At 65.2% G+C, this 21401-nt stretch overlaps 1 protein-coding gene across 4 annotated transcripts in view; it reads left to right on the top strand.

Moving 5' to 3' along the window:
• COL6A2 (collagen type VI alpha 2 chain) overlaps positions 1 to 16012 on the top strand; it is a 28144-nt gene extending 12132 nt beyond the window's left edge. For 2 of the 4 annotated variants that reach the window (XM_051818413.2, XM_051818414.2), the window contains 23 exons: positions 591 to 644; positions 742 to 786; positions 1284 to 1310; positions 1459 to 1485; positions 1571 to 1615; positions 1905 to 1958; positions 2319 to 2381; positions 2957 to 3019; positions 3243 to 3332; positions 3867 to 3929; positions 4386 to 4448; positions 4671 to 4733; positions 5083 to 5145; positions 5531 to 5581; positions 5887 to 5922; positions 6164 to 6226; positions 7049 to 7111; positions 7265 to 7300; positions 7475 to 7520; positions 7616 to 7768; positions 7935 to 8387; positions 8574 to 8612; positions 14934 to 16012. In XM_051818413.2, coding sequence (XP_051674373.1) covers positions 591 to 644; positions 742 to 786; positions 1284 to 1310; positions 1459 to 1485; positions 1571 to 1615; positions 1905 to 1958; positions 2319 to 2381; positions 2957 to 3019; positions 3243 to 3332; positions 3867 to 3929; positions 4386 to 4448; positions 4671 to 4733; positions 5083 to 5145; positions 5531 to 5581; positions 5887 to 5922; positions 6164 to 6226; positions 7049 to 7111; positions 7265 to 7300; positions 7475 to 7520; positions 7616 to 7768; positions 7935 to 8387; positions 8574 to 8612; positions 14934 to 15532 — 2259 coding nt within the window. In that variant the 3' untranslated portion in view covers positions 15533 to 16012. Of the gene's footprint in view, positions 1 to 590; positions 645 to 741; positions 787 to 1283; positions 1311 to 1458; positions 1486 to 1570; positions 1616 to 1904; positions 1959 to 2318; positions 2382 to 2956; positions 3020 to 3242; positions 3333 to 3866; positions 3930 to 4385; positions 4449 to 4670; positions 4734 to 5082; positions 5146 to 5530; positions 5582 to 5886; positions 5923 to 6163; positions 6227 to 7048; positions 7112 to 7264; positions 7301 to 7474; positions 7521 to 7615; positions 7769 to 7934; positions 8388 to 8573; positions 8613 to 12592; positions 14045 to 14933 lie in introns of those variants that run through there. The other 2 variants (XM_070073111.1, XM_051818415.2) reach the window with 2 other exon arrangements.
• Positions 16013 to 21401: the final 5389 nt, after the last annotated feature.

The raw sequence follows: 21401 nt of genomic DNA, 5'->3' as shown, positions 1-21401 counted from the left end.
CGGCGTCACCTCCTGTCTTAGTTTCTCCCTGTCCTGGTGGCAGTGCCTACGCACCAGAGGGCAATGAATTTGCCACTCAGGGCAGCCTTGGCCCCCCAAGGCTGTCCTTGTGGGTGAGAGCTGCTGAGAGGGGCAGGGTCTGCAGTGGACACTGAGGGGCCAGGAGGGCCCCAGGACAGGGCACAGCTGGGACGTCCTGGCAGCCTCTCCGCCCTCTTCCTCCTGGATCCCTTGACGCCCCTTGCCCCTGCCCTCTTGGCCCTCCAGCTGGGAGCACGTTGATAAGCAGTGTGTTTTCAGTGAGTCTCTGCTGTGTGCAGGTTCTAGTTCCAGGAGGCATAACCCACGGCCCTGCAAGGATTTCTGAGCCCTGGTCCGCCTGCAGGCACAGCCCTCCCCCGGGGACCTCTGCCCGGTGCAGAGGGACCCCATGCTGTTCTGGCTGGGTCTGCAGGCCCCTTGTGGGGAGGCACCCCGCAGGGCTCCAAGAGGCACTGGTCCTCTGCAGGGGGCAGGGGACCGTCCAAGCGTCCCAGGCTGCCCGCTGCCACCCCGCCTTCATTCACCCTTTCCCTCCCATCTGCTTTTAGGGTGCCAAGGGCAACATGGGTGAGCCAGGAGAGCCAGGACAGAAAGGGCGACAGGTGAGTGTCCTTGCTCCGGCCCCACCGCCTGCTCCGCCCCAGGCTGCCGCTCCATGGTGGCCCTGGGGTGACATCACTATTCTCTGCCCTGCTTCAGGGAGACCCAGGCATCGAAGGCCCCATCGGCTTCCCAGGACCCAAGGTAAGTGGCTGTGGCCCTGCCCCCCCGCCTCCTCACAGTTCAGCTGTGGTCCCTAAACCAGGCTTCTGCAGGACCCCTCTCCCCAACTCCTGACTCACAGCTTCCTGCTGCCACCCCCGCCCACCCCGTGCCCACCCCCACTACCAACTCCACCAACCTGGCACCCCCGCCCGCCCTGTACCCACCCCTTCCATCAACTCCACCCACCCTGTGCCCCCACCCACCCCAGACCCCGCCCACCCTGTACCCACCCCCACCATCAACTCCACCCACCCTGTGCCCCCACCCACCCCAGACCCCCGCCCGCCCTGTACTCACCCCCACCATCAACTCCACCCACCCTCTGCCCCCACCCACCCCAGACCCCGCCCACCCTGTGCCCTCCCCCACCCCAGACCCCCGCCCACCCTGTACTCACCCCCACCATCAACTCCACCCACCCGGTGCCTCCACTAGCCCCAGCCTCCTCCTGACGCCCCTTTTCTCTCTGCACTCAGGGTGTCCCTGGCTTCAAAGGAGAGAAGGTACGTTGGGGCTCCGAGTGCCGGGGGCGCCAGTCCCTCCTGGGGGCAGGCCTGGCCTCCTGTGGGGTTCTGCTGGCCTGGTGCCTGGCCCGGGGGCTGACTTGGGCCTGGAGACACCGCACTCTGTAACACTGCTTCTGCCTCACAGGGTGAATTTGGAGCTGACGGAAGGAAGGTAAGTGGGGGAGTGGGTAGGCGCCCCCTCTCCACTCGGGGACGACAGAATGGGGCTCACGGCGCTCTCGTCCTTCTCTCCCCAGGGGGCCCCCGGCCTGGCCGGCAAGAATGGGACCGATGGACAGAAGGTAGAGTGAGCCCCCCCCTCCCGGGACTGAGGTAGAGTGAGCCCCGCCTTCCTGGGCCCCGCCCTCCCAGGACTGAGGTAGAGTGAGCCCCGCCCTCCTGGCCCCGCCCTCCTGGGACTGAGGTAGAGCGAGCCCCGCCCCCACCCTCCTGGGCCCGCCTTCCCAGGACTGCCCCTGCCTGACCGGCCAGCCTGACCAGCCTCGCTGGGCAGGTGGCTGCAGCCGCAGTGCGGGTGCCAGGACGAGAGCCTGGGACCAGCACTGACCCTTCTCCGCCCCTCCCCTTCAGGGCAAGCTTGGACGCATCGGCCCTCCTGGCTGCAAGGGAGACCCTGGGAACCGGGTGAGTGCAGCTGTGCCCCGTCGGCCTCGGCCCCAGGGACGCCAGGCCAGGCTGGGCGGGGTAGGCAAGGGAGCCCCTCGGATTCTCCCAGGGTTCAGCCGGGGCTGGGGCCACGCGTATGGTCGTCCGGCCATGCCAGGCAGCTCCTGATGCCCTGAGACCAGCACCTCTGGAGCTTTGGCACATGGCCTGCTCCATTTCTAGGCCTGGCCTTGTCGGCAGGGTTCTCGCAGGGCTGGGGACCTCACAGCAAAGTCCAGGGTGGGACACGTCCAGCCTGGCTACAGCGCCATCCGGCTCAAGAGGGCAGCCCCAGGCAGCAGCCCCAGGACACCTCTCAACCTCATCTTTCTCTCTCAGGGCCCCGACGGTTACCCAGGGGAGGCAGGGAGCCCTGGTGAGCAGGGAGACCAAGGTGCCAAGGTAGGTGACCTCGCCCAGGGGAGGCCACAGCTTCGCCACCCTCCTGGGCCTCCCTGCCCCTGCTTGGGGCCTCAGAGGGATGCAGCCCAGAGTGAGATGCCCAACAGAGGGCTGGCCCCCAAAACTGTCGGGGGCCACAGGCCACAAGGGACCCAGGGCCATGGGAGCCCTCCTGGGATCTCAACAGCTCATGTCCATCTCAGGGACCTGTGCACCCCAGCTGGAGACAGCTGGGCGACAAGCGCCTCCTCTGGGTGGAGCCACACCCAGACCTGAGGGGTCCTGGGCGGAGGCCACCAGTGCCTAGGGCCCACCAACAGGCTCTCCCGGGAAGCCTCACGCTCAGACCCAAGGCACCCACCCCCCTCCAGCTGCATTAAGTCGCCTGTGCTGCCACAGGACAGCTTAGAGTGACCCGGGCCTGGCTTCCTGGCATCCCAGGTGCCCAGGTGCCCTGACCATGGGCGTATGGAGCGGGGAAGCCCCCAAGTCCCCCCCCAGGTCCTGCTTGACTCAGGGTGCTGCACCCTTGCCCCTGCCAAGGGCAGGAGAACAATTTCTCCCTACCCTTCCAGGGGGACGCCGGCCGCCCAGGACGCAGAGGGCCCCCGGGGGACCGCGGGGACAAGGGAAACAAGGTGAGTCGCTGTGCGCCTCCCCAGCCGCTGCCCATGGCCAGGAAGGACACCACACTGGCCGCATGCTCTGCTCTCCCGGGTGGGCAGGGGTGGAAGGAGCCACTGCCGGGCGATGAGAGGGGCACAGACCCCAGTGGGAGGAGCGGGCGTGCACTGGCCGGGGACAGGGCCAGCTCCCGGCCACCTGCCCTGAGCCTCGGCTGAGCTGTGTCCTTGCCCACAGGGATACCAAGGCAACAACGGAGCCCCAGGAAGTCCCGGCGTGAAAGGAGCCAAGGGCGGGCCTGGGTCTCGCGGCCCCAAAGGCGAGCCTGTGAGTTCACCCAGCCCCTGCACGGCCCCGGTACAGAGCTGCACACAGGCGCCCTCGGCCAGCCTCCTGCCCCAGCGCTCTCCCTGCCCTGGCCTCTCTGAGCTTAGGCTCGCCCATTGCAGCTCCAGGGGGCCACTGGGGAGCACACTAGGGGCCGGGGCAACACCCTTGTGGGCAGGGCTCAGCCAGGCCTCTGCTGGCCTTCCCAGTCACCCCAAGGCTGAACACAGGGCATGCGGGGTTGCCTCCAAGGGCTAAGCCCCTGCCTGGGAGTGGAGCAGAGCTAGCGTGCTGACACCCACCCAGGACGAACAGCTGGGCCAGGACCCTCCCCCGCCATCGCTCCTACACCCTGGACTGGGACCCAGCTGAGTGGCAGCAGGACTGGGGTCCGGGGGCCCTGGCTGCAGCCTCTGGGGGAGCCCGGGGCTCAAGGCCCCCAGACCCAAAGCCAGAAACCCCCTGGTGAGAGGGTATCGAGTCCCTGCAGTGGCCCGCGGGTATCCACTTCCCCAGCATGTCTGTTCTCTGCAGGGGCGCAGGGGAGACCCTGGAACCAAGGGCAGCCCAGGCAGCGACGGCCCCAAGGGAGAGAAGGTGAGAGCCGGAGTCGTCCTCCGGGAGCGGGGAGGGTGCCGGGGGCATTTGTGTCTGCGCCAGGGTCTCACCTTGGCGTGCACAGGGATCTCCTGCCCACCCCAGAACAAAAGGATTTCCCTCGCCGTGGAGAGCAGCATCCCCACAGGGTCTGGGCAGTTCCCCAACGCCAGCTTCCTGCTGAGGGTCCTGGTCGGGCACTGCTGTCCTGTGCGTGTGTGGGCTGTGCACTGCTCAGCCCTGCAGTGCCCTGCAGGCACTGGAGCTGCGCCAGCTCTCAGGGCCGCCACTTCCCTGCAGATGGGGGCGAAGCAGCTTCCTCCCTGGGGGGCCAGGATCCCTGCCCACACCGGCGGACTGTGGAGGCCGGGCTGTAGGACACGTGGCCCTCCACGCTGAGGGCCTGCACAAGGAGTGAAGGGACCGTCACACCCAACCCTGCCTCTCTCCTCACAGGGTGACCCTGGCCCGGAGGGCCCCCGGGGCCTGGCTGGAGAGGTCGGCAGCAAAGGAGCCAAGGTATGGGGTGGGTGGCAGGGGCCAGCTGTCCCTCAGGAGGGGCACTAAGTCCTCAGCTGCGAGGGGCTGCACCTGCCCCTGCCCCTCCCCCACCGCGCTCAGCAGCGTCTGCTCTGGCCAGGCCCCCTCAGTTATGGCTGAGGGCCAGGCCGGGCTGCAGCAGCAGAAGCCGGTGGGGCTGTGCTCTGCACCCAGACCCAACCTCATCCCCTCCATTTCCAGGGAGATCGTGGCTTACCTGGGCCCAGAGGCCCCCAGGGGGCTCTTGGGGAGCCTGGGAACCAGGTCAGTACAGCATGCCCGGAGCTCTGTTTCCAGGGGCCAGCCCCATCTGCCCTCTGACCCTGCCCTGCTGGGTACTGGGGTCCTCCTGCCTGCCCCGGTGCCTCACCGTGTACCTACCCCCACCCCAGCCTCTGCAACCTTGCACTGCCCTGGAGCGACCTCCTAGGGCCCCCACCCTGCCCAGGGGAGGGCGCTGGGGGCTGGATCTGGGCCTAGGTGGATCAGGAAGAGGACGCTGGGCCCATGGCCTCCAGGGCGGCACGAGGGGCTGGGGTACTGGGGGTGTGTCGGTGACCCCGGGGCACGGGTCCAGCCCAGCTGTGCAATCCACAGTCTCTCTTGCTCTCAGGGATCTCGGGGAGACCCTGGTGATGCGGGCCCCCGCGGCGACTCGGGACAGCCAGGCCCCAAGGTAAGCCCCTCCTGTCGCAGGGTGAGGTGGGTGCAGGCGGCCACCTGGGGAGCCACCGAGGCTGCGTCTGAGCCTCCTGCTGAGGGCTGCAGAGCGTGGTTGGCCGGGCACAGGGCTCTCGGGACGCAGGCAGCCCTCCGCCCACCCCGAGTCAGGCCTGCACGGCCTTCCCGCGGTCTGTGTTGTCCCGTGTGGGTGGCCGCTCCTCGGCCTCACTGCGCACTGTGCCCCTGGCCCACAGTGGACGCAGCAAGGCGGGCCCTACCCCCAGCCGTGCCCAGCGCTCCTCGTCCACTCCCACGGTGGCGCTCTCCTTGGCCTGGGCACCGTCCCCAAGCCTCAGCCCGTGCCCCATTCATGCTCACTGACAGCCTCCTCTTTCCAGGGAGACCCTGGCAGGCCCGGATTCAGCTACCCAGGACCCCGAGGGGCACCCGTGAGTCATGGAGGGATGGGGGCTACTGAGGGGGGGAGGACCGGATGCTGGGGGGACCCGAAGATTCGCGGGAGTTTCCTGGAGACCTCTGCATCCTCAGGGAACCGACTACGGCTTAGCTTGTGCAAACGGCGTGGCGCTAGCCCGATCGGCGTGCGCTCTGATAGCGGGAGCCCCGTAGGGCGGGAGGTGGGGGGCCGCCCCCCTGAATCCTGCAGCAGGAGGCAGCCTCCCTCCCGCCCTGGGCTCAAATGCAGGCTTAGGCTTCTGTGGCCAGGGGACCCTGACTTTTGTTTGCTTCCCAGGGAGACAAAGGCGAGCCTGGCCCACGGGGCCCTGAGGTACGTGGGGCCCTGCCCATCTGGGCCTCTGCTGACCCCTTGGGAGAGGAGTCTGCACACGGGGTGGGGGGAGATTCACAGCCAGAGCCCCGCCCTCGGGCCAGGCCATGTGACTGGCAACCCCGAGTCGCCAGATGTGCGTGTCTGTGTCCCTGGTTGACCTCTGAGTGGTGGGGGGAGGGCTGCACGCGTGTAGAGACCCCACCTCTGGGCAGAGCTCACGCGTGTGTCCCTGTCTCAGGGAGGCCGAGGCGACTTTGGCATGAAAGGAGGACCTGGGAGGAAAGGAGAGAAGGGAGAGCCGGTAAGCGCCCTCCCCCTGTAGTAGGCACTGGTCGGAACACAGGGCAGGGCCTCCCGGAGCACCCGGGCCTGAGCTCAGTGGCCGCCCTTCCCCGCCCCAGCACCCCCATCCCCACCCCCGCATCACCCAGGATCACTGGCAGGTGATCAGGGCCCAGTCACGGGTCCTCTTGCACCCTAATGCACCTGGCTGGACCAGATGTCCAGCAAGGGCTACGGGGGGATAGATAGTGATGGGCAGGTAGATGGCTGTTGGGTGAACAGGCAGGGGGGTGGGGGTGGGCAAGGAAGTGGCAGGATGGACAGGTGAGTGGGTGCTGACATTGATGGGTGGGTGGACAGGTGGGTGGATTATGGGTGGATGGATGAGTAGATAAATGGGTGGGCTGATGAGTTGGATGGATTGGTGGATGGGTAAGTGTGTGGGTGGGTGTGTGGATGAGTAATGGGTGCATGGATTGATGGGTGGGTGGGTGTGTGGATGAGTAATGGGTGCATGGATTGGTGGGTGGGTTGAGGGACAGTGGAGGTTGGGCTGGCGGTGAATAGAGGGCCATGGGGTGAGGACAACCGTGGGGCAGCGTGTGCGGTTTCAGCCCCCATCTTTCTGAGTTGCTCTGTGGCAGGCATGGTTCCGACAGTGGCTGCCTGTGCTGCCCACAGCCTGGACATCCTGCCACAGTGCCAGACTCAGGACAGGGTGCACAGTGCAGCCGCGCCTCAATCCTGACACCCGCCAGGCCCCTCAGGCAGGACCGGGGGGTGTGGGACACAGGGACCAGCCCAGGGGGTTGCTGAAGACCACGTGCCCTGTCTTTCTCAGGCTGACCCTGGTCCCCCAGGTGAACCAGGTGCTCGGGGGCCGAGAGGAGTCCCAGGACCTGAGGTAGGCCACTGTGGCTCCCTGCCGCCAGCCAGGCGAATGCACCGGGCCTTGCGGTCCGGCTCCTGGAGGGCTCCCGGTGTGCAGCGGGCGGTGGCACGGGGTACAGGTCACTCTGCCAGCTCACACTGCGTCCTGTCGTCTCTTCCCCTCCAGGGCGAGCCCGGCCCCCCAGGAGACCCTGGCCTCACGGTAGGTAGCACAGGGGATGGAAGCCCCTCCTCCTAGAAATCAGAAACCACGGGCAGCAGGTGCAGGGGGGGATCAGAGGGCACCCGGCCACCGCCCTGCCCCGGCGCTGCTCCACGTGGCGGACGACGTCCTGGGGCCCTGGCCGGGAGAAAGCCACCAATGCCTGTGTTGCAGGAATGTGACGTGATGACCTACGTGAGGGAGACCTGTGGCTGCTGCGGTAAGTCCCTGCCCCAGGCGGGCTCAGGCTGGGGTGTGGCTGGGGCGGGGTTGTCCCAGAGTCCCCGCAGCTGCCCCCGCCCCTGTTGCCCACAGACTGCGAGAAGCGCTGTGGCGCCCTGGACGTGGTCTTCGTCATCGACAGCTCCGAGAGCATCGGCTACACCAACTTCACGCTGGAGAAGAACTTTGTCATCAACGTAGTCAACAGGCTGGGGGCCATCGCCAAGGACCCCAAGTCAGAGACAGGTCAGGGGCAGGAGCCTGGCAGGACGGGCAGACGGGGGTGATGGGAGTCCAGGCTTGGCCGGCACCGAGGTGTCCCAGCCCAGGCGTGGAAGCGGGCGAGCCGGACCCCCAGCCTGGGCGTGGGAAGTGGGCGAGCTGGACCCTCAGCCTGGGCGTGCTGTCGCAGGGACGCGCGTGGGCGTGGTGCAGTACAGCCACGAGGGCACCTTCGAGGCCATCCAGCTGGACGACCCCCGCATCGACTCCCTGTCCAGCTTCAAGGAGGCCGTCAAGAACCTTGAGTGGATCGCGGGCGGCACCTGGACGCCCTCCGCCCTCAAGTTCGCCTACAACCAGCTCATCAAGGAGAGCCGGCGCCAGAAGACCCGCGTGTTCGCAGTGGTCATCACGGACGGCCGCCACGACCCCCGTGACGACGACCTCAACCTGCGGGCGCTGTGCGACCGTGACGTCACGGTGACGGCCATCGGCATCGGGGACATGTTCCACGAGAAGCACGAGAGCGAGAACCTCTACTCCATCGCGTGTGACAAGCCGCAGCAGGTGCGCAACATGACGCTCTTCTCTGACCTGGTGGCCGAGAAGTTCATTGACGACATGGAGGACGTCCTCTGCCCCGGTGAGTGGCTCGGGGTCAGGGCGGCCGGCCCTCCCGCCTCGCCCGAGGGGACGCACCCGGCACCCCGGGCGGGAGGGCCGGCCCTTGCAGGGCAGAGTTCAGCCGCACCTGAGCCCGTCCCTGCACGGGTCGCCCAGGGGGCCGCCGAGGGATTGACCGTGGCCCTGGCCTCTTCCTCTCTTCCAGACCCCCAGATCGTGTGTCCAGAGCTTCCCTGCCAAACAGGTACCGTGGGTGCCCTGACCCCCACCCCCCATCTCACAGTAGCAGAGCTGCCCCCACGCCCCTGGGGGACAGGGGCTGTGCAGGGCCCCAGGTCAGGCTCTCTCAGTCCTTCTCAGGGTCACCCGGGACCCTGCACAGCCGAGGAGGGACTCAGGGAGGGGCAGCTCCCTCTTCCCCCTCCTGGCACCGTCAGTCCAGTCGGAGCGGACCCTGCCAGCCTGGTGCTGTGCTTGCCTCGCAGCCGCTAGTCTCAAGGCGACCGCCGGGGGAGGGGCTGGGGCCTCAAAGACCCAGGGCCGTCCAGCCCCCCTGTCTGGGCCATGCGCCAGGTCACTTGGGAGCAAGCCCTGGACTCGGCAAACACAAGTGGTTGATTCTAAACCGTCCAGGAGCCCAAGGGGCTGATACCCACAGCGGCCAACCCGCTTGCTTCTAACCCCGCCCAGGCTCTGAGCTACTCCTTGGTCAGCTCTGGGAGCAGAGGCAGCTTGCGTGGGGGAACCCGCGTACCTTCAGTGGCCGTATGGGTGGCTTCTGGGGTGCAAGGCAGAACTAGGGTGCCTGAGGCAGAGGGTCTGCTGGCGCCGGGGCCGGAAGGGAGTAAGAACACTGTCCTTGCTCTGATGGAGGCTCTCGCAGTGCCTCCGTGACCGCTGCTCCCGGCTCTGCGTGTGGGCCACAGACCCACAGGAGGTGCAAAGGGGCGCAGGTGCTAAGCTCCCCTGTCTGTGGGCCTCCGGGAGTGCTGGGGTGGGCTGCCGGGAGCCAGTTCTGCGAGGAGGGCCGCCATGGATGCAGGCTGGGCTGCGGCAGGTGCACCCAGGGCTGCAGGCACAGTGCTCGGGTCAGCATCTCTGTAGCGTGCGCCGTGCACAGTCCGTGCGCCTCGGCCGCCCCCAGGAAGGGCTCCTCCGACGAGGGCGCCTGGTGAGCGTCTCCACAGGTGCGGAGGCCCCCTGCAGAGAGCAGCTGTGTGGCGCTGGGGGCCAGCGGTCTGCACACCAGCTTCTACAGAGGGCGTTCCCAAGGAAATGCTCGTGTGGCTGTGCGTTGCCACCACACTGTGACAGGATCTTCATAGCTACCTCACAAACTGCAACCCTGGCCCAGAGGCGAGGGCTGGGGCTGAGCAGGGCCCCCTACCACAGCCTGGCCCAGAGGCGAGGGCTGGGGCTGAGCAGGACCCCCTACCACAGCCTGGCCCAGAGGCGAGGGCTGGGGCTGAGCAGGACCCCCTACCATAGGCTGGCCCAGAGGCGAGGGCTGGGGCTGAGCAGGGCCCCCTACCACAGCCTGGCCCAGAGGCGAGGGCTGGGGCTGTGCGAGACCCCACCAGCCACAGCCTGGCCCAGAGGCGAAGGGTGGGGCTGAGCAGGACCCCCTACCATTGGCTGGCCCAGAGGCGAGGGGTGGGGCTGAGTGGGACCCCCTACCATAGGCTGGCCCAGAGGCGAGGGGTGGGGCTGAGCGGGACCCCCTACCATAGGCTGGCCCAGAGGCGAGGGCTGGGGCTGAGCAGGGCCCCCTACCACAGCCTGGCCCAGAGGCGAGGGGTGGGGCTGAGCGGGACCCCCTACCACAGCTCCCAGCCCCTGGCTCCTGAGGCCCAGTCGGGCCTCCAGTGAGTGGTGCCTTCAGTGGGTCGGCAGGATCTGGGGGCAGGAGAGGTGCCCGTTCCTGGCCCACAGGGTGATGGAGCCCCCTGGTGGGATAGGGCCCCCCGGGGGTGCGCGGGGTCAGTGCCGCCATCAGCGCCGCCGCCCAGCCAGCCCTGCCTTGCTGGTGTCTGCAGAGTCCTTCCCGAGGGAGGTACCTCCCCGCGCCGCTGTGTCCCAGAGTTCTCACCGCTGGGTGCCGGGCTGGGCAAGTGCTCTTTCTGCGTCTGTCTCTGTCGTCTGTCGCCACAATCGCGGGATTTTCTCTTGCGCCACCCGCATGCGGTGGAGACGCGCGTGTCTGAACAGCCGCCGCCAGCCCACAGTGTGCACCCCCCACACTGCCGCATCCGTCTGCTCCTGCCTGTCGAGGGTTCTGCATCTGTGGGCAGGGATGTGGATCCGCAGCGCTGGTCTCTGTGCTGTCTCTGTCTAGCGGGGCAGGGCAGCAGGACCGCGGGGCTGGGGACGGAAGTCGCAGCTCTCTGGGCCGTGGGGAGGAAACGGGCCCTCGGAGCTGCGACTCCTTCCCTCACCCGCGTTTACCAAGCTTAGCCCCTGACAGCTGCTGGAGAGTCCAGGAGGCAGCTGCACGCAGAGCGAGCTCTCCCAGACTCGGGGGGGGCGGGGGGAGAGGCCCTGTATCTAGAGCGAGCCCTCCCAGACTCGGGGGGGGGGGAGGCCCTGTATCTAGAGCCCTCCCAGACTCGGGGGGGGGGAGGCCCTGTATCTAGAGCAAGCCCTCCCAGACTCGGGGGGGGGAGGCCCTGTATCTAGAGCCCTCTCAGACTCGGGGTGGGGGAGAGGCCCTGTATCTAGAGCCCTCTCAGACTCGGGGTGGGGGAGAGGCCCTGTATCTAGAGCCCTCCCAGACTCGGGGTGGGGGAGAGGCCCTGTATCTAGAGCCCTCTCAGACTCCCAGTGGGGGGGGAGCCCTGTATCTAGAGCGAGCCCTCCCAGACTCCGAGTGGGGGGGAGCCCTGTATCTAGAGCCCTCTCAGACTCCGGGGTGGGGGGCCTGTATCTAGAGCCCTCCCAGACTCGGGGGGGGAGCTGTATCTAGAGCAAGTCCTCCCAGACTCCGGGCGGTGGGGGAGCCCTGTATCTAGAGCCCTCTCAGACTCCGAGTGGGGGGGGGGCCTGTATCTAGAGCCCTCTCAGACTCCGGGGTGGGGGGGGCCCTGTATCTAGAGAGAGCCCTCTCAGACTCCGGGGGAGGGGGGCCTGTATCTAGAGCCCTCTCAGACTCCCAGTGGGGGGCCCTGTATCTAGAGCCCTCTCAGACTCCAGGGGGGGCCCTGTATCTAGAGCCCTCTCAGACTCCGAGTGGGGGGGGGCCTGTATCTAGAGCTCCCTCAGAGTCAGGGTGATGGGGGGAGCACTCTGTAGAACGAGCTCTCAGCAAAGGGCTGGGGAGATGCTGCCAGCCCTGACCGGGTCCTGACCTTGGCCCTGACCTTGGCCCAGGCTTCCCCACCCACCCGGCAACCCAGTGCACAGCCGCGGGGCTGCCCGGATCATGCTGACTAACAGCTGTGGTGGGGACAGAACCTGTGTGGCCTGAGCTAGGAGAGTGGAAAGCGAAGGCAGGGACCCCTGGGACCAGGCATCAGGTTTGCTACTTGGGACGACCCCGGGAGATGCAGACGTGTCAGTGTGCGAGGATGCTGGAGCGAGCTGGAGCAGGCTACAACCCCAGGCCGCCCTCCCATGGCCAGCCTGAGAGCCGGGCAGAGGGAGGGACAGAGACAGAGAGGGAGAGACAGAAAGGGGGACAGTGAGAGGAGACATAGAGAGAGAGCAGGACAGGTAGGGGAGAGGAGCGACGGGCAGGCACAGGCTCACAGAGCGGGCAGCACTGCCTCCGGGCGCTGGCTTTCCAGAGATGCAGGGGAGGGTCCCCGCAGGGAAGCGCTGGGGGCCGGTGTTCTCAGGCAGTGCTGTAAGGCACCGGGGTCTTCCGGGGACGCCCCTCGCTGCTGGGAGCCGCGCGGCGTGGCCGCATCTCGAGGCAGGGTCTGGCTGGGGCTGCTTCGCGCCGAGGACTTTCCCCGGGGTCTGCAGTGGCCCTGCAACCTCTCGGCAACCTCTCGGCACCGCTTGCTGCCGCCCCCCCCGCCCCCCGCCCCGTGCCTCCTGCCGAGGCCCAGACGCCACCACAGCCTGCACAGCCCACGCGCCTCCCTCGCTGGACTTAACCGCGCCTCGCCTTGGTCCTAACAGTCTCTGCGAGGCACCCCCGCCCTCGGCAGGGCCCCCGACAAGGGGTGGAGGCTGCCCACTCCGGCCCAAGGCCCTGAATCTTCTCCGGACGCTCCCTTGCAGATGGACTGCAGCCTGGTGGCAAGCCCCCGGTCACCTTCCTCCGCACGGAAGAGGGGCCGGACCCCACCTTCCCCAGCACCGTCCCCCTCATCCAGCAGTTGCTAAACGCCACGGAGCTCACGCAGGACCCCGCGGCCTACTCCCGGCTGGTGGCCGTGCTGGTCTACACCGCCGAGCGGGCCAAGTTCGCCACAGGGGTGGAGCGGCAGGACTGGACGGAGCTGTTCATTGACACCTTTAAGCTGGTGCACAGGGACATCGCGGGGGACCCCGAGACCGCCCTGGCGCTCTGCTGAGGCCGTGGGGCCGCCAGGAGGCGGGCGCCGGCCCTCGCCCTCTGGCAGAGCTTCCGAGGGCTGCCCGGGGGGCTTGACTGACAGGCGTTTACTCAGTCTGGAGGCCAAGGGTCTTTAGGGCCACGCTCCCTCCAGGGCCTTGGGGGAGCCCTCCCCCGCCCCTTCCAGCCCCTGCTCGCGCCACAGTCTTAGCTCAAGGCCGCGTGGCTCCAGTCTCTGCCCAGCTTCCCACAGCTGCTTCTCTGGGTCCCCGAGGACACCAGCCTGGATTTAAGGCCACCCCAACCCAGGACACTCCCATCTGGGTCCGTGACTGAATCCCCCACCAGGTCCCTCTTTGCCACCTAAGGTGACCATCACAGGCTCCTGGGCCCCTCCGCGCAGCCCCACCCCCTGAGCTGTCACTCATTTGGGATGCAGGTGAGGGAGGAAGGTAAATCCCACTCCAGGACGGGGTGCCCCATTCCAGCTGCACCTCAGAGGTGGCTGAGCCCATGGGTGCCCACGGCCCAGAGGGCATGGTGCGGAGGTGACCCGTCCAGTGGCAGTGGACAGTCCACGCTGGGATCTGCAGTCCCAACACCAAGACGAACTTGCCAGGGCCGCCTGCCAGTGTCCTGGTCCGGTCGTCTGCCTCTCGCTGCCCAGCCAAAGGGTGTCTGGGGGTGCAGTCAGGGACCCTCGGGGGCCTCTTCCCCCTCTCCTGAAAGGGCACCCTCGCCTCGCAGACGGCACGCCCAGACACAGACATGTCCGTGGAGCGTGAGGGGTCGCGGCCTGTGGTCGCGCCCTGGGCTCCCGTCCGGGCACCTCTCAGGCTCACGGTGACCATCCCTCCTGGGCGGGGTCTCCTCCCCACACCCACGGCACAGGTGCAGGCCAGGCTTCCTGCTGTGAGGGTTCAGGGAGGCGCTGAGCCCGTGAAGACCTCAAACGTGGCCTCTCGTGCGTCTCCAGCAGCCTCCCCGGGTTCACGCCGTGGACGCCCGGCTGCAGGCCACTGGTTCTGAGGGCCTGGGCGCCTCGGTCCCTGGGCGTGCGCCCTCCCAGCCGGCCCAGGGGTGCGGCCTCCCAGCACAAGCTACTCTTCTTTGGCATCAGAATAAGCTACCTTGTTGATAAGCTCATTAAAGACTCCCGTCTGCAGCGGACTCGCTCCGGGGCGTGCCGGGTGCTCCTTAAGCAGTCTCACGAAAGCTGGAAGCAGCCGCTGCTGCCGCCAGCCGGCCGGGCGAGCGCAGACTAACAGGTGCCTGCTGAGGCTGGGCCCCCGGCCAGGCACGACCCCGCTCCCGGGGGGTCCCGGGTGTCAGCGGGCCTCGGCTGCTGACCCCACCTGAGGGGCAGATGGAGGAGCCGGACACACATGGGGGATTGCTCTCCTCCCCTTTCCCATCTCAACAGCTGAGGTTCTGGGCAGGGCCACAGAGGGTGGGGCCCAGTCACCTGTCTGTAGCAGACGGATGGTCCGTGTCCCATAGGACACCTGCGTGTGTAGTGGGCAGCCTGGCTAAGCTCGCACTCAGTCCTGCCCCCATGCTGTCAGCATGTCCAGGGCTGGTGACCACCCTTCTGCTGGGATCTAGTCACACCTGTGCCCATAGCGGGGACACAGGCTCCTGTCTGTCCAGGGGAGATGTGGGCTGGCCAAGTGAGGGGGTCGGGGCCAGGGGTCTTCATGGAGTCCCTCTGTCCCAACACCCTCGGGTGGTGGCCCTTTTGTCACTGGGAGGCCGATGCTTGAGCCAACGGAAGAGGCTTTCTGGACGCTTCCCGCCAAGATGCTTACTTAGCTGGAGGCCCTTGGCTGTGACAGGGCCAGCAGCCCCAGGTCTGGGAGGTTTCCGGGTGGGTTGACATGAGGCAGAGGGTCCTGAGGGCACGTCTGAGTGGTTGCCTGGTGAGGACCCCTGCTGCTGGGTTGCCGTGCTGGCCGCCCATCCCCGACGGGTCTGTGGGGGCCACAGAGGCGGTGCAGGGCGTGGCGGCTGGAGTCCTGGCCTGGCCCCCTTGCCCAGCCGGCGCCCCCTCACGTCTCCCCCCAGAGCTGTACGTGGCCCAGTGCACACAGCGGCCTGTGGACATCGTCTTCCTGCTGGACGGCTCTGAGCGGCTGGGCGAGCAGAACTTCCACAAGGCCCGGCGCTTCGTGGAGGAGGTGTCGCGGCGGCTGACGCTGGCTCGGGGAGACGACGACCCGCTCAATGCCCGCGTGGCCCTGCTACAGTACGGCAGCCAGCGCGAGCAGCAGGTGGCCTTCCCCCTGACCTCCAACCTCACGGTCATCCACGAGGCACTGGACAGCGCCAGCTACCTCAACTCGTTCTCGCACGTGGGAACGGGCATCGTGCACGCCATCAACAACATTGTGCAGAGCGCGCAGGGCGGGGCCCGCCGCCACGCCGAGCTGTCCTTCGTGTTCCTCACGGACGGCGTCACGGGCAACGACAGCCTGGAGGAGTCTGTGCACTCCATGCGCAAGCAGAACGTGGTCCCCACGGTGGTGGCCGTGGGCAGCGACGTGGACATGGACGTGCTCTCCAAGATCAGCCTGGGCGACAGGGCCGCCATCTTCCGCGAGAAGGACTATGACAGCCTGGCGCAGCCCAGCTTCTTCGACAGGTTCATCCGCTGGATCTGCTAGCAGCCCCACCTCCCATCCTCCGGTGCTCAGCCCCCAGCAGCCCCGGCCCTGCCCGCCCCGCCTCCCATCCTCGGTGCTGAGCCCCCAGCAGCCCCGGCCCTGCCCGCCCCGCCTCCCGTCCTCGGTGCTATGCAGACCGCAGCTCAGCCAGTCCAACGCGGACTGCAGCAGACCTGAGGTCTGTCCGCAGGGAGGTCGGAGGGAGGACCTGCACCAAGGCCACCCGCCCACCGCTGGCTGCCCCGACCACGGGATCCCTGGTCCCCGCTGAGCCCCTCCCCTCTGGCCTGGCCGGCCGCCCCCGCTGCCTTAGCCCTGTCCGCTCCTCCACCCCGCAGCCTACTGGCCCCGCAGCCAGGCCTGCAGCAACCCGCCCTGGGCCCTGCCCCTCACGTCCCCTCCCGCTGGAGCTCACGAGAGCAGGCCTGAGAGACCCTGTGCCGCACACCCTCCTCGGTCCAATAAAGCCTCGAGCCCACCTCCTGCTGGCCAGTGCCCGGGTGTCTGTGCCCAGCGGGGCCCGTCCCGTGCCTCTCACCTGCACGGTCTCTTCCACAGACCCTGACAGTCACATCACACGGGGGCTGGTGGCCCCTGTGGCCCCTGCATGGTCCCCAGGTGTATGTACTGACGGCCTCCACCAGGGGCTCACCCAGGCTGTCGGCTTTGGGCTGAAAACGATGTTCCTCCATCAGTGGACTCCGTCTGACCCCAGATCACCCCAGTCGCCTGCGTCACGGAACACCTACAGACGGATAAGCTGGGTGATGGGCACACAGAGCTCTCGCTGGGTGTGGGTTCTGCGTCCAGGTCCAAGAGCGCTCCGTGGCGAGCAACCCCGGGAGCCATGGGCTCACCCGGGGGGAGGCCCAGGCAGTGGAAACTAAGCACCGCAGGCCAGGGGCTAACAGCGGACGCAGCATCTCGCACTCTGGAAGTGGGGCGTCCGAGATCAAGGGGTCAGCATAGCCTTGGTCCCTCTGAAGGTGCTGGGGACAGTCTGTTCAGGGCCCCCTCCAGCTCCTGGCGGGTTCCTGGCTGACAGCAGCCCCACGTCACTCTCCACGTGGCCTCTCCAGCGTGCATGTGTCTGCGCCCCGCATGGGGACCTGCACCTTAACTGACCTCCGAAGACCCTGTCCCCAGTAAGGTCGCGCGTCCTGAAGCTTGGGGACGACTCCCTGTGCAGCCTGCAGGTGCAGGGAGGGCTTCCATCGCTGCATCACCCTCCGCTCATCTCCCTCCTCACAAGGCCCCTTGGGAGACGCCACCCAGGAAGAGAGAAACTCGCCTCTCCCCTAACTCCTGCACGGGACCCGGCCTCCTCGTCAGGCGTAGCCCCAGGACCGGGACAAGGGTCCTCTGAAGGGAAAGGATGTTCTGTCTGAGGCGCCGGGCCCTGCGTGCGGAGCCTCTCACAGGGCTACAGCAGCGTCAGTCCCCGTGGGAAGGACTCCTGATGCAGGTGGGGGAGGGGCTGCCTTCCCCAGCACAGTCAGTGATCTCAGCAGTGACCCAACACTTTCGTTATTATCAGTATTATTTTGTTTATTCCCAAGACAGAGTTACGGAGAGAAAGAGAGAAAGAGATCTACCAGCCTTGGGTTCACTTCCCAGATGGCCACCAGAGCCAGGGCTGGGCCGGCCCAAGCCAGAAGCCCGGAACCCCGTCTGAGTCTCCCACATGGGTGGCAGGGTCCAAGCTCCTGGGCCATCCTCTGCTGCTTTCTCAGGTGCATTAGCAGGAGCTGGATGGGAAGTGGAGCAGCCGGGACTCCAGCCGGCTCTCCTACCAAATGCCGGCGTCCCAGGTGGCAGCTTCACCAGCTGTTCCACAATGCTGGGCCCAGTGATCCACCCCATCAAACATGAGCCCAAACATCCCCTCGCCAAACCTTAGCACCCTCGGCAACAGCCCCAAACCAGCAACCTCTTAGCAACACCCCTCAGCAACACGTGCTAACCAACAAGCCAGCTAACGTCCCCTCGGCAACGTCCCTACAGCAGCTGGGTGCAGGGGACCAGGGCATCCTCAGCAACCCCCACACACAACGTGCCCTTCCCAGAGTGCATCGCCGCCATGTGTGCACCTGGGCACCTCACCAACGTCCTGGACAAATGACTCAAACCGAGGTGCTCTTACCAGCATCCCCTCACAAAGAATGCCTGCCCCAACACCCCTCACGAAGATTCCCCTCACCACATCTTCCCAGACTCCTCCCCTGTGTCATCTCACTAACGGTCCACTACGAAAACTGGCTCAGCTTGACCTCACCAGCATGACCTCATCGTATTACCTCACCTCACCTCACCAGCATTACGTCATAATATTACCTCACCAGCATGACCTCATGTTACCTCACAACATTCCTCACCAGCATGACCTCATGTTACCTCGTCAGCATTACATCATATTACCTCACCAGCATGACCTCATGTTACCTCATCAGCATTACATCATAATATTACCTCACCAGCATGACCTCACCATACCTCACAACATTCCTCACCAGCATTACCTCATGTTACCTCGTCAGCATTACGTCATAATATTACCTCACCAGCATGACCTCATCATATTACCTCACCAGCATGACCTCATCAGCATGACCTCCTCAGCATTACATCATAGGCATTACCTCATAACATTACCTCACATTACCTCACAACACTCCTCACCAGCAGTGTTCTGTCACCTCCATACCACCGCGGGCAGCCCACAATGTCCTCAACAACACCCAGTCTCCAACACCCCGCACCCACGGTGCCTCAACAAGCCACATGCTCCAGTGCCCATGGCCAGACACCCCTCACCAACATGGCCCTTCAGTAACAATCTTCACCATGACTGCCTCCGATCAACACCCCACCCCCACCCAACCCTCCCCCACCGTCAGCCCTGCTGTCTCCCCCCATCTCCTCTTCACCAGCCCCTCCCCCTCTCCCCTCAGCCCCTCATCAACATGCTCAAGAGAAAGGGGTAGCCTGAGCCCTCAGCTCCTCCCAGAGCCCTCTCTGCCTGCCCACTCCCCACCTAGCGCCGGGCAGGCAGCACCCAGGCTCTCGCAGGCTACCCACACTGCCCTGCAGGGGCTTGAAACTGCGTCAGACCCAACTGATGCCCCAACAGAAAATTCCAGAGGAAACCAGGCTGGATAGGAGCTCAGTGGAAACGGGTCCGACCTCGGTGCAGGGGCTCTGGGATGAGGCCGACATGTGGAGCTCACCAAGGGCTGTACACCCTGTGCCCTGCACACCCGACACACACCTGCTCCGGCTTTGCTGCCACCGTGAGGGCTGCAGGAACCCCTGACACCCCTGCCCCGAGCAGCTCCAGACCAAGGCTAACCTGGCCTGCAGTCTAGGTCCTGAGGAGCGGGCCGTAGGTGTCGCTCACGGCAGCAGCCCAGGTCCCCAAGCCTGTCAGGGAAGGAGGGTCTCGAGCCACCAGCCCAGCAGGCCTGGGCCCTGCCAGACCCGATGGCCCCCAACTCCCGGAGCCTGAGGGTCTGCAAGGGGCTCAATGTTCCCCTTCAAAACTGCTCTACACCCAGGAAGGGCCATGGTGCCAGCAGCCGAGGTCAGGCCAAGGCTGGGGACACCTTGGTGCAAGGCAGAGGGCGGGGTCACAGGGGCTCTCAGCCAGGGGCCTACCCCCCCGCCCCGAGGTCCCACTGCTGCCCTAACTCAGCGCTAGGCTTTGTGAGCTGCACAAGCGAACATCCTGGGCAGCTTGTGGAGGCAGGTGGCCCCGCCCTCCCTGGCCGGCCCCGCCCCCCCGGGCTCAGTGCTCTTTCCAGTTCCGTTTGCGGGGGGGGGGGGGGGGGGCTCACAGGCAGTCGCCTTTCCCTGCCTCTGTGTTGTACGGTGTTTTCCATCCAGCAGGGTTCTGGTCATTTACCTTAAATGATCAATGATCATCATCTCAGTGATGATGTCATCTGCCTGTAGGTGATGATGTCATGAACTGTAAGTGATGGTGTCATTAACTGTAGGTGATGGTGTCATTAACTGTAAGCTCCGGCTGTTGTGGCCATCTGGGGAGTGAACCAGCTGATGGGAGACCTCTCTCTCTGTTTCTACCTCTCCCTGTAGCTCTGTCTTTCAAATAAATAAAAATAAATCTTTAAAAAAAAAATTTGCTTTGGGGCCAGCGCTGTGGCACAGTGGGTTAAAGCCCTGGCCTGAAGCGCCAGCATCCCATATGGGCACCAGTTCAAGACCTGGCTGCTGCACTTCTGATCCAGCTCTCTGCTATGGCCTGGGAAAACAGTAGAAGATGGCCCAAGTCCTTGGGCCCCTGCACCTGTGTGGGAGACCTGGAGGGAGCTCCTGGCTCTTGCCTTCAGATTGGCACAGCTCCGGCCATTGAAGCCAACTGGGGAGTGAACCAGCGGATGGAAGACCTCTCTCTCTCTGCCTCTCCTCTCTCTGTGAAACTCTGCCTTTCAATAAATAAATAAATATTAAAAAAAAAAAAAACCTGTAAGTGATGGTGTCATTTGCCTGCAAGTGATGGTGTCATTAACTGTTAAGTGACAGGGTCATTAACTGTAAGTGGGGATGTCATTAGCTGTAGATGATGATGTCATTTTCCAGAAACAAATGTTTAGTTGTTAGGTAGAGACACCTTTCCCATAGGGGACTGGGCGTTGTGCCTTGCTTAAGAGAGACATGTCCCCACCCCAATCACATCCTTCTAGGGCCCATACCTGTGACACACACAGGCGCACTTCTCTTTTCTTTTCTTGTCTTGTCTTGTCTTTTTTATTTATTTGGCAGGTAGAGATATAGACAGTGAGAGAGAGAGACAGAGAGAAAGGTCTTCCTTCTGCGGCTTCACTCCCCAAATGGCTGCTATGGCTGGCGCTGTGGCAATCCGAAGCCAGGAGCCAGGTGCTTCTTCCTGGTCTCCCATGGGGTGCAGGAACCCAAGCACTTGGGCCATCCTCCACTGCCCTCCCGGGCCACAGCAGAAAGCTGGCCTGGAAGAGGAGTAACCGGGACTAGAACCTGGTGCCCATATGGGATGCCGGCACCACAAGAGGAAGATTAACCAAGTGAGCCATGGCGCCAGCCCCTACAGTCTCACTTTTCATACACTGGTCTGCCTGGAAGGAATCTGGGGTCTAGTGCTCTCTTCCAGCTGTTTTTTCTTTTTTTAAAAAAGAGTTATTTTATTTGAAAGGCAGAATTACAGGAAGAGATAGAGAAATCTTCCATCAACTCCAACTCCCCAAACGGCCACAACAGCTGGGGCTGGGCCAGGCCAGAGCCAGGAGCCGGGAGCTCCATTCGGGTCTCCCACATGGGTGCAGGGGCCCAAGCACTTGGGCCATCTTCAACTGTTTTTCCCAGGTGCATCAGCAGGAAGCTGGATTGGAAGTGGAGCAGCTGGGATTCGAACCAGTGCCCATATGAGACAGCAGTGACGCAGGCGGCGGCTTAACCCATTCCGCCACTCCAGTCCCTGTCAGCTGCTTTTTCAAGAACTGCTCTATGGCAAGAGGCTGCCGCAGCAGGGGTGCCACGAGTCAAGGAGAACCCTGTGGAGGAGGTGGGGTCCTGGGATTCCAGACGGGACCACCTGGTGCTCGTGAGACTGCCTGAGTGAGGTCCTTGCCTGCCGTGTCTGGCTCTGCGCACTGAGGTCCTGGCAGCTCAGTGGTTTCTGTTCTGAGCAAAATGACCCAGGTGCCTACGCTGGCCCAGGGTGTTCCAAGCCTCCTGTGACCAGGTGCAGGTTCTCTCGAAGCTGAGGCCACGGTGTCAGCTCAGGCTCACTGACCATAGGGCTCCTGGTATCTGCCCCTAGACCCCAGGCTCAGCCCTCAGCCCTGCCCCCCAAGCCCCAAACACAGCACAAAGC

This window comes from Oryctolagus cuniculus, chromosome 4, assembly GCF_964237555.1.
Source record: "Oryctolagus cuniculus chromosome 4, mOryCun1.1, whole genome shotgun sequence".
Classification (NCBI taxonomy): Eukaryota; Metazoa; Chordata; class Mammalia; order Lagomorpha; family Leporidae; genus Oryctolagus; species Oryctolagus cuniculus.
The sequence above is the reverse complement of the archived record's forward strand: the minus strand, read 5'-3'. Positions and strand labels throughout refer to the sequence as shown.